The following is a 12,089-nucleotide window of genomic DNA, read 5'->3' as shown; positions in this document are numbered from 1 at the left end:
ATGATAGAAAAATAATTATAGCACGCCTAGTTGTATCTTATCATCATACTTAATAAAGGACATGTTGACCTACTAGCTTTTAAAATGATCCCTTTTTAATGCAATATATACCAGATGTACTGTAATACTATATACTATTGACTTGTAAACTCAAAATGAAAAGAAAGCATTGGCTGAACTATCTCAACATTAGCACCTTCCTCTGATTATTGCTGGTGATATTATCCCTGGACTCTCTTTTCTTCTGATGAATGTGGTTCTTTGCTTTTATTTTATACATAAATCTGGAACATAAAGATGCAAAAGCAATGGTCATCATAGTTCTTTCCGAGGGACCTTTAGTTTCCCACTATGCATGCAGTCCATATTTGCTTTATGAATCAGTCAAGAAAGTAATGTTTTTCAAGTCCATTAAAGTTTTTTTTGGCATAGAACTGTCTGTCTGACTTTCTCACTGTGGCACAGAATTCTCGGTGGAGTCCGTTGAGTTTGTGAAGGTTGTATTTATTTACATCGTCGAGTTGGATTTGTTTGAATTTTAGAAAGTTGAAACACTGAAAGCGACATTTTTATGACGATTTTAGTGTTTGCAGCATCATTATTTTGTAGTATATTTTGTAATTAATTTTCTGTTGCCGCCATTTTTGCTTTGTTGTGTGAAGAGAGGAAGGATGTTCAGCGTGATGACATAATTTAAAAAAAAAAAAAAAACACCATAAAAAAGCGTCACGGGGCAATAGTTGGATCTGTTTTTGGTTATGATGAAGTTTGAACCAATCACATGCCAGCATTTCTAAGGACTGATTGATATATGACATGTTTTCTTTAATTCTTTAACCAGTGTTACCTTCCCAGCTTCATATCACTGTTTTTGTTTAAGCACAACTAAACCCTGAAGGGTTTATTCTTTTTCATGTAACAATTATTCCTCTTTTCATTTTTGTAGGTACCAGCTTAAGTATGACATTGGTTCCCCGTGCACAGACCTTCCCTGGTTACATATCAGAGCAGTGTGATGATGAGCAGCAGCAGCAACAGACCCAGCATCGTGAGCAGCCATTGTCTCCTTCTAGTGGCTATGGATCAAGCTACAGCTCAGGACCGGTCCAATGACATGCACTGTTTGGCTGATTGTTTCAGTCAGTCCAAGCCGGGACATTCCAAATAGTTCATAGTGGTGGTAAAAGCCATTTGTATTTTTTAAAATGACTAGCTTATAGAGCATAGAGGCACTTACCAATTCAGTGGAGAGCATCTGAGGCCAACCTTTTGCTATCACTTGGTTTCTAGTGGCAAATCCAATTGGTCAATTAAATGATCAATTCAATTGCTTTCTATGAGGTGCAAAGTTTGAAGTCCCAGGGAAACAAGTTTGACTGGTACGAAGTTGATCGTGTCATGGCATACTCTCCAAATTGATTAACGTTCTTTTGTATCTGAAGCCAGACAGATAACTCTTTACATAAATACTGTCATCCAAAACGTCATTAAATAATTTACTTGCATTATACCATAGTTACATTTAAACCAGTTTATTTGAATCACATTCACCACAAAACAAAACAATGTGTAAGGATGAAGTTCAAGGGATACTTTATACTTAATTTTATATTTATTTTCTTACCTGTGTAGTTGAGTTGAGTGTTCTCTATCATTCACTATCGTTGTTTCTTCTTTAATTATTGACCATACTTACTATGTCAAACACTTCTAAAACTGAATTTCTAAAGTGAGGTTGATTTGGAAACAGCGACTATGGGTATGCAAGTGTTCTGCATGGTAACTAATAATAAAGATACACAAACAATAGAATATTAAACAGGTGGGAATAAAACCTGAAAACCTTGATTCATGTTATTGATTGCAGGGCATGCATAGCAATACCTTGTACACATACTCAACATATATATATATATATATATATATATATATCTTTTTTTTTACTGAAAATATGGGAATATTGTTTTTGTACTACAAGGAATCATTTTACTTGTCTAGTTTTTGTGTAATTGGGCATGCTACAAAATCTAAATGATACCAGTTATTAAGTAGCAGGCTTAAGGAAAAAAATTAATATTATATTTGTAGCCAGCTAAGAAACTGTTTGTGGAAGAACTCAGAAATGCATGGGTTGCATCTAACTGGAAAAAAAAACAAAAAACATGTATGTCACATTGCTGCACTGTGTCAGATACATCATTCCCTACTAATACCATATTTAGACCCACTCCTTGTGTGATTCAAAAACAAAAAAAATATATATTGTAACATTTCAACTTTTTTCCTGGAAAAATAACCTTCTGTTTAGCCTTTTGTTCATTTAAAACACATAATCATAAGGCAGTAATCATGTTTTTAATTGTAATTTTTTTAACTCCTCAATTAGACTTGTTTACCTTTTGGGAATTTGAAATTCCAAGTGATAGTCCAAAGATTACAAGGAGATGTATGGATAACAGAATGTATATGATTTTGAAGATTCAATATGATTTGCAAATAGCCAAAATGCAGTTACAATTTGGTATCAAAGTGCATTCTGAAATGCATTTCCTTTATTATCTAACCCTTTTGTTGTTATCCAAAGTCATTGATAGATGAAATGGTAGCCGTAGCAGTCCAGTGATGAAAGACAAACTAAACAATCATTAATCACTTTTCACCTGAAGAAGAGACCTTTAAGGTCTTGAAAGCTTGTGATTAATTATTATTTAGCTAGCCAAGTAAAAGGTATATCCAAGGAATATAGCATCAGAACAGGGTAGTGCAGTATTTATTAAATGTAATTTGCTCATAGTTAAATTGCAGTAACTTGTAATTAAAAATCAAGGTTTATGTGAGTAATACAGTTTTGTATTATCCACTTTTTTTTCTTTACTGGTGATAGTTATTAATATCTTTCCGTGGCAGAGTTCTGTAGGGATATGTTAACTTCCCCATACATTTTTAAGATAACTCACTTACAGTAATTGACTGAATCTATCTGTGTCAGCATCTAGGTGGGACTCAAAAGTCCAAGTGATTTCAAACCAGACATGAGAGGTTGATTGTGGAGCGTGTCAGGTATGAAAACAGTAAGTGTGTATATTTGAGAATAGTCTTTAGTTTTTGTATTCCCTTTCCACCCGGTATAGTTAAACAGTAACAGAAAACACCCATAAAAAATGTTTTGTAGCTGAGATTAAAGTTGATAACGAAGAATGAAATTTAGTTTGGATTCAAATAAAAAGTTAAACTAAACAGGATGCCACAAAATATAAATGATACCGATTTGTTAGCAGGCTTATAGAACAAAATCTTACATTTACAGCCTAGCATATCACAACTGCATATTTACATGTCTTGGTTTACTTTCAGAACAACAACAAACATGTTGTATTTGTATGTGCTTACCAGCAAAAGTAATGACACCAGGTGCAGGAATTATGAGCGTTGAATTCCTTATTAATAAAGGCATGTTTTATCCGGTTCAGTATTCCAGTGAGCTCTGTTGTTGGGAGAGGTGAATGACTGGCTCAGTTTTACTGCAGTCATGCCAGTTGGATCTGTAGATGTCAGACCCAGAACAGCTGTCTAGAGTGACGATTGCAGTCATTTGCAAGTTACTTCTGGATCATGGATCTAAGGTAATATGTTTAAGCTTTTGGCAATGCATAATGCTGTAATTGCAACAGAATAGTTCCTGTCTTTATGCTGCCATGAAAGACAGGATTTATTCTGCAATGAAACAATAGTCTGCCCTAATTACCCAGGATTAGTAAAGGTGGAGACTCGTCACCAACAAACGTTTCCAAAGATTGATTAGTTCCATGAAGCAATATTAGATGGACAAGGTAGACATGCCTTGCATTTCATAGGAAAATAAATCTGATTACATGGCAATTTGTTGACATATGTCATCATCTAAGGTTGTATCGGCAGTGCATTTCTGTGGTTGCTGCAATAAATATATGTATGATTCTAAGCCAATAAAAGTACAAATTCAAAAGTAGTTTTGCGATTGTACCCAAAGTTTATTTTGCACGTAACACATTAAAACATAATATTTGGAAATAGTTCAGAAAGTAAAAAGGTATATTAATGTATTATTTTAATTAAAAAAAATATATATATATATTTATAAAGGAGATCATCTAGATCAGGGGTTCTCAACCGGGGGTCCGCAGCCCCCTAGAGGGTCTTGAAGAGGTTTGAAGGGGTCCTCCAAAAATAAACGAGAGAATGTATTATTTTCCCTGCATGCTTATGACACACTTCAGCCATCAGCATCAAAACAACAAACCCCACAGAATGATGATTCAGAACTTCCTTCAACAAGTTCAACCGTAAGGGCTGAAGAACAGCGAGGAGGTGGAGGTGGAGTGAAAAACATAAAGCCGTTATTAACCCTGCAAAATTAAGGAAATACGAAGTCAGCTACTTGAATTTCGGTTTTATTTGTACTGGAAATGGAGATATACCTCAACCGCAGTGCATAATTTGTCCAATGAATGTTTGAAACCCTCCAAATTACAGAGACAATTACCAAGCATGAAATATATAAAAACAAGCAACATTCATTTTTTGAGCGAAAGGCTAAGGAACTGCTTGGTACTAAAGAGCCGTAATGAAATCTACAACTACCGTGGATTAAAAGCTTCGTACATAGTGTAGAAAATTGCTAAAGCAAACAAATCGCATATGATTGCTGAGGAGTTGGTAATGCCGTGTGCCATTGAAATTGTAAAGGAAATGTTTGGAGAGCAGAAGGCCAAGGAACTGGCAAAAATACCAAATGTAAAATGACAGTGTGAAACGATGGATCGCTTTTATGTCAGAAGACATAGTTTCGCAGTGCATTGATCGGCAGCGTGTAATAATTTTGCTATACAACTCAATGAATCCACAGACAAATGTCCCATTACTCGTCTATGTTCGGTATGTGTGGAATAAGGGAATAAAGAAAGACTTTATGTTTTGCGAGGAGCTCAAGACAACAACAAAGTCAGATGATATTTTCAAACTGTTAGATGATTTTATGACTTCAGCAGAAATCAGCTGGACTAATTGCATTGGGGTCTGCACTGCTGGAGCTGCAGCAATGACTGGGAAGCATTCTGCACCACACGCTATTTGGACATTGCTTTTCACACCAAGAGGCGCTTGCTGCGAAAGATACTGAACCAGATCTTCACAGTGGTCCTCCGATGCTGTAGCTCTGAGGTGGCTGCATGGCGGGCACTGCAGAGTGAAAAGAAGCAGACGGCCGACGGCACACGGTTCGGAGGACGCGTGTGTCCGTCTTCGTCCCTCCAATGTCAGCGCGGGGGTGGCAGTGGTGAGCCGGGTTCAAATAAACAATAATTGGGCTTACCAAATTGGGGAGGAAATAAGAAAAATAATTGGAGATTCCAAATTAAAAAAAAAGAAACCAAGCTTGCTTGAAAAAACCGAAGTGCTGAAAGATGACGTTTGGCTGGCAAAACTCTTTTACCTTACAGAGATATTCAGCAAAAAGGTTGAGAACCCCTGATCTAGATCATTAGTTGTATTTTCTCTTGTGTAATAAAGATACATATATATTCATTTGGTAATTCTTCTGGTGAGTATAAATGTTTAATGTTGTTGCTTTGAGAAGTATTGTTTAAAAAATATACAGATATAGATGTATATCTGTATACCCACACATTAGTATATTTTTCAGTATGCAGACAGCACATTGACAGTTTCATTTTATGTGTACATTTTGTGGTTGATTGTTTGGACAATCCATCAGACAGTGTTTTTTTTTATTTATTTTTTTGTGTGTTTTGTAAAGTTTTAAATAAAATTAAAAATAAATAATAATGTGCGTTTGTAATAATTATCAGCAATGTATAAATACATCTATATGAATTAGCTGAATCTATGTCCCCCCACCAAATTAGCAGATATTGTTCCATCTCCCAATAGAAATCCTTTGACCCATAATTATTTTTAGCAGTCTGCCAGCCTTTCCCTCTGCAAGGTAAAATGAACAACCTTGTCTTGCTTCCGAATGTGGTACAGTGATAAGAAAAAAGGGCATGTATCTTTGTGTGCTAGATTCTGTTGTTCAGAGATAATTGGCTCCTATTGATTTTTTTTTTTTTTTTGAGAAATCTGAGAAAGGCTATTCAAGTTGCATCTTTTTTTGTTTTATTTTACTTTGTTTGTCTTGTAGGCTAGAATTAAACAAAACAAAAGATTTGGGCATGTTAATTTCTAAAAATGTTTTCTGTTCTGTAGAAGTGAGTTATCTATTAAGAGGAAAAGCTGATTTAATAGTCCTCCAATACATTCAGAACACCATGCTCCAATACTCTATTTTAGTACTTTATTGAATGAAAAAAGCCCTCATAAGATTTTGCTTGACTATCATTGTTTTTTTTCTATTAAAGAACATGTGCACAATATTATTCTTGTGTAAAAAAAAGTCTTACAAAATTGATCGTTTGCCTGTGCCTTTTTCCACTCTTCTGTTATGTAAATGAAAAGGTTAATAAGCAGAACTGCAGTACCACCAAAATAAAATAAAAAGGTACTTAATGTAACATCTCCAATACAGTGTGAAATACATTGTAGAAATAATATTTTAAAAAAATTATATCAGAAAAGGGTTCCTCCTTCACTCCGTCAGGTGGAATCTAGTGTTAAAAATATAAAGACCTGCAGTTAAGGAGTCAATGGTAACACCTCCTTCACTGTACTTGAAGACAGGTTTGTATTGGACAGGTATTGCAGACTCTCGAGACATAAGCCAAGAGTCATTTCTATTGTGTCCAAATTGTATTTTCCCCAATGAAAACATGTAGTCTCCCGTAACAACATAGGTTATTGAGAATGATTATTGGTGTCAAGATACACATCTGATGCATTCTGATGCTGTATACACTTCTAATGAAGTATGTTTGACTCTATATATATATATATATATATATATATATATATATATATATATATATATATATATATATGTTCTTTTGCTTGTAATAGAAAATTTCTTCCTGAAAACACCATGGTTGTCTTGACTCAGTTATGAGTTATACTTGAACATTGGTTTTTACTTAGGATGAACTTCAAGTATAAGAGTTTATTTCAGTTTTATTTAAGCCTTTATTTCAGAATATTATGTTCAGTATCAGGCTGATCCAGACGATCAGCCTGATCTTCTGAAATGTATCTAGCTTCTTCTCACTGTCATATGCATAAAAGCCAGCAATTCACACTATTACGGTAGTTTTACTAAATGTTTCTTAATGAACTAAAATATATTGATGTAAAGCAGATTTCAGTCAATGGTTTTAAACAAGGATTTATTACAGTAATGTGGTGTGAGAGCATTCAGTCTAGATGCACTTAACTCCTGAATGACCAAATCATACAGTGCACCCTCGTTATATCGCCTTTTATACCACTAAACAGTTTATAAGGCAGTATGGTCATGGCTTCCATTAAACTAGTACTTAAGTTCTATAGGCACAAATAGCATGGTCTCTTAACTATTGTATGGCTCACAATTAAACTGTCATATGAATAAATGAAGGAAAAAAAAATGTAATCATTAACCTGGAGGTTCTAGGTTCAATCCCTACCACTGACTCACTGTGTGTTACCCTGATCAAGTCACTTAACCTCCTTATGCTAATATAAACATAATGGTTACCCATTATATAAATACATAGGTAAACTATAAGATTTTCTATATAAATACTTTTTATGTGAAACAATTCCATTCTTCTCTATTGATACAAAATTATCAGAATTTATGATGAGTGAGTGAAGTTACAGAGGAAGTATAAATATAGTAGGACCTTTCTGATTGTTACACATACCCATACCATCCAATACTTTTTTCATGTGTTTGCTCTTATTTATTCATGCTTGTTTATTGTTATAGAAATCAGTTTGATCACAGAAACCTGCAGTACGTTGAAGTACCAAATGTTGGCTTAAAACCATTTAGAGGATTTTTTTTTTTTTCATTATTATTTTTGTGTAACCTAGACTGTTATACTATTTTCACCAACAGCAATTGTTTTTATGTTATGTCTGTCTGGCACTCTTTTTTTGTTACTTAATCTTTTTAATTGAATGCATTGTTTATATAGATTTTAATTAGGTTTAATTCAGTTAGGTTCATGTGTTTGTTTAATTATGTTTTGTTTAATTTAATTTTGGTACAATTAGATATTGAAATAAATTATTGAATTTATGCATTCTTGTTTGATTTATTAAAAAATGCAATTGGCTGGATTGGCTTTCTTTTTTTTAAAATTTTAATTGTAATTGTAAAGTAAAAGCACCAATTACAATTTTGAAACTAATAAAAAAAAGGCTACTTGGAGCCCATAAATTAAATTTAGTTTGTTGTTTTATTGGGTGTTTTTTTCTTCTTTCTTGAGAAATCAGTGTGAAACTATCTAGTTTATTATTAACACATTATAGATTAGAGTTAAGCAAATTGTCCTGTTTGCAGCACATATATTGACATTATTTGTTTATTGCATACAGAGGATTAATATGACAGGAAACTTGCATTTCTCCCACTGCCAATCTCAAAAATAATGTAATACTACAGTGAGGGCTGAACCCATAGGAGGCAATGCAGTACTATGCTTGGCATCTAATGGTTAGGAATCATCTCCAGTGACTGTATATGTAAATTGCTGCATTCCAAACTCCTGATTCAGACCATTATGAACTACAGCTCCACTAGGTGGCCGATATTTGTCTCAGGCTGAAGACAGTACAGTATCTACATATTTTACAAGCCTATAAATGGGGAGCTCAAAGAGGGAAGGTTCTGTCCTTGGCACCTCTCTATACTGTATTGTTATGCATCACTTATCAGCTTGTCCGAGATGAATATCAAAATACAAACAACCTGTAGTGTCCAATTACAGCCATGCAGCCAATAAATGACAGTCCTAACAGCAAATAAAAAGCATTGTTTCTGCTGCATTTCCATGTCATAGCTTTTACATAATATACCATTTGTTTTAAATGTCACAAGTGACCCTAATACCCCTTCTCTCTTGTACAAGTTGCTAGCTCCTTTTGAGTGGAAGGCTTGTGCTGCGGAAGTATATGACCCTTCAATAGAACCAGCTTCATTGCGTGGCTTGGGAACCCATTGATATGAAAACTAGGGGATTCTGTCCAGCTCAGATATTTTGGATGGAAGGAATACCTAATAAAATAGCCGTCTGTGAAATTTAAATGCATGAACATAGTTATTGGTCCAGAATCATTGCTCCCTGTGGGAGACTCTGTGCAGAGAGGAAAAGACAGGCACATACCCAGCTTAAAGTGTGAATGTCACAAGCAGAACCAAAAACCTGCCCTGCTTGCATGCACATGGTAAAGCGAGTGAATACAATGATGTACAAGGTTTATCATTTTCACATTTAAATGTTGAACCAGACAATGTGAAGAGTATTGAATGTATAGGGTGTAAAGTACATCACCAAGTTAAGTGGGCTCATCTGGGAAAATTACAATGTAAAGATGGCAGTCCGGTTAGCAGGGTTCAAGTTTTTGCAGATATCAGGTGTTTAAAACTGTCACCCACAATTGCAATGCTGAGCACTGGATTCCAGAACCCGTAGTGGGATTTACTGACCCACTGAGAGCAGAACCAGACAGACTTTCATTCCTGCTAGGAGCAGTCTGATATCCTGGATGCAAACTGGACACTGGGATTAAAAGGCCATTCTTACAAATAACTGCTAAGAGCAATAATATTATAATATTGTAAAACTCTGTACTGGTTTAGAAATTGTTAAACAAGCAGAGATATTATAGCAGAAATCTATGTTAGCCTAAATTAAGCTTCAGTAAAACTAAAAATCTATGACCTAATTTAATAAACATAAGAGTGCCCCTTAGGAATGTACTTGTAGCTAATGTCTCTTATCAGCAAGAAGCAGCTTAACCCAGATAGGGGCTACTTGCCTGTAAACTTTATCTAACAACGTACCAAGCAAGGCTAAATTTACTGACACACACAGATGTTTAACTTAAAGACAGGTTGGCTGTTTATCCCTATCTGAAGGGGGTGATAGAACTCCATAGTACCAGAACAATATATTTTTAACCAAGGTAGGACTAACTGACAGAACAGGTGCTTTAAATCTGGGGCACCTCGTCTTTATAATCTTTATCTTAAAGTGATAGAACTCCATGGTACCACAGACATATGTTATCAGTGTTAGAGATGACCTCATATATCCTGGGGTTAGAAAAATAGAGAAAGCATGGTACTGCATATTATTAATTTTAAGGAGTAGCCTGACATTAGAAAGTATATAATTAATTTTAATATCTAAAAAGCCTGATGTTTTAGGTTTAATTAAGTCCTATAAGTATCGGGGTAAAATTGCAGTTTATTCATCAGTTGAGTTTGGTAACACAGACAGCTGGTCCGCCTCCTGGCGATCTCCTTGTGAAGCTGACTGCTGGTGTTGTATTCAGAGCCTTTTAGTTTGGTAAGCATAATCTTGCATTTGTATCTCACCTTTATTGAAGCATAAGGCCATAAGGATAGGATTATTATATTTAGCTTTAGAAAGGTTTTTATATTGTATGCTTTAGGCTAGTTTTGGGTGCTTTTGGCTGTTACGCGTTCAATCAATCAGTCAATCTTTATTTTATATAGCGCCTTTCATAGTGGACCACCATCACAAAGCGCTTTACAAGATAGTGAGGAACAATGCATAATACATTTAATACAGTGAAATACAGGGCATAGTTCATTAAATACAAACAGTACAAAAACAATGCAAATACATCAACTATAAGCATAATGCATTAAATAAAAGGCTAGGATGTGAATTCTAAACATTGTGGATGCGTGTGTCAAACCTGAAATAGCAATTTAGACAACAGTTAATAACCATATTGCTTTACAGTATTAATGCTGTTAGTTTGCACAGACAACAGACTGCCTGGATTGTCTATGGGCTAGTATTCAACGTCGATCTGCGATCACTTTTTTTTTTTAAATTTAGAGTGACCAATTATTATTTGTATTTATTTTCCCCCCAATTTGGAACGTCCAATTATGTTTTTTCTCCTCACCGCGGTGGGATATTATCCACGGTGCCTGACTAATGAGAACATAAGATGTGATGTGGATGAAAATCTGTGTCTTCATACTGAAGAGAGAGTGGATAACAGATGGAATGGGGTGGAATATCATACCAAATGCATATTGTATCTTATTTTGTATATGTACAATACTGTAAGTTATCATTTTGTTCACTGTGATTTAGATCACCTTTTTATTTGATTTAAACAAAAAATGCATGTTTTATGTTAGTTTATATTGGTATTATTTTGTGTTCAATAATATTATTTGTTAAGGATTATTTTATGTTATTAAGCTCAAATGATTAAATTGAGAATTTTGAACTATTTGTTATTATTATTATTATTACTATTTATTTCTTAGCAGACGCCCTTATCCAGGGCAACTTACAATTTTTACAAGATATCACATTATTTTACATACAATTACCCATTTATACAGTTGGGTTTTTACTGGAGCAATCTAGGTAAAGTACCTTGCTCAAGGGTACAGCAGCAGTGTCCCCGACCAGGGATTGAACCCACGACCCTCCGGTCAAGAGTCCAAAGCCCTAATCACTACTCCACACTGCTGCCGCAGCCTATTTGATGTTTTGGTGCTATGAATTGCTTTTGCATTATGTATTTATCACATTTGACTCAAAGACTTTCATTTTGCACTGTTTACAGGATTTTGATACTGGAGTGAGTAGTTTGGAGTTTTGTGTTGAGAGTTTTGCAGTTTGAAACTGTTTTGAAAAATGTGTCAAAGCAATTGTAAAAATCTGTAACTGGATAAGCCACTCTGGGACCCCTTTACTTGATCCATTTTAAGCATTAATAAAGCGGAAGAGTAAAATATATACTCTGCTTTGTTAAAGTTTGAATACCTGAGTCTGTGTGATTATTCTTGATTAATGTTTGTCTGGGTATGTAAAAATCTGTAAGCTAGTACATACCCACTATACTCTGTACTGGTTCAGAAATGGTTAAACAAGCAGAGAAATTATAGCAGAAATCTGTGT

General features: G+C 34.6%; 1 protein-coding gene across 2 annotated transcripts in view; it reads left to right on the top strand.

Annotated features, from left to right (window-relative positions):
- The window catches only part of LOC117400100 (docking protein 6), a 118,364-nt gene extending 114,376 nt beyond the window's left edge, over nucleotides 1–3,988 (top strand). For both annotated transcript variants that reach the window (XM_059023112.1, XM_034915226.2), the window contains exon 8: nucleotides 947–3,988. In XM_059023112.1, coding sequence (XP_058879095.1) covers nucleotides 947–1,113 — 167 coding nt within the window. In that variant the 3' untranslated portion in view covers nucleotides 1,114–3,988. The remainder of the gene's footprint in view (nucleotides 1–946) is intronic.
- Nucleotides 3,989–12,089: the final 8,101 nt, after the last annotated feature.

The sequence above is a fragment of the Acipenser ruthenus genome, chromosome 4 (assembly GCF_902713425.1).
Source record: "Acipenser ruthenus chromosome 4, fAciRut3.2 maternal haplotype, whole genome shotgun sequence".
NCBI classification, from domain to species: Eukaryota; Metazoa; Chordata; class Actinopteri; order Acipenseriformes; family Acipenseridae; genus Acipenser; species Acipenser ruthenus.
This window is presented reverse-complemented; position numbering and strand designations above follow the sequence as displayed.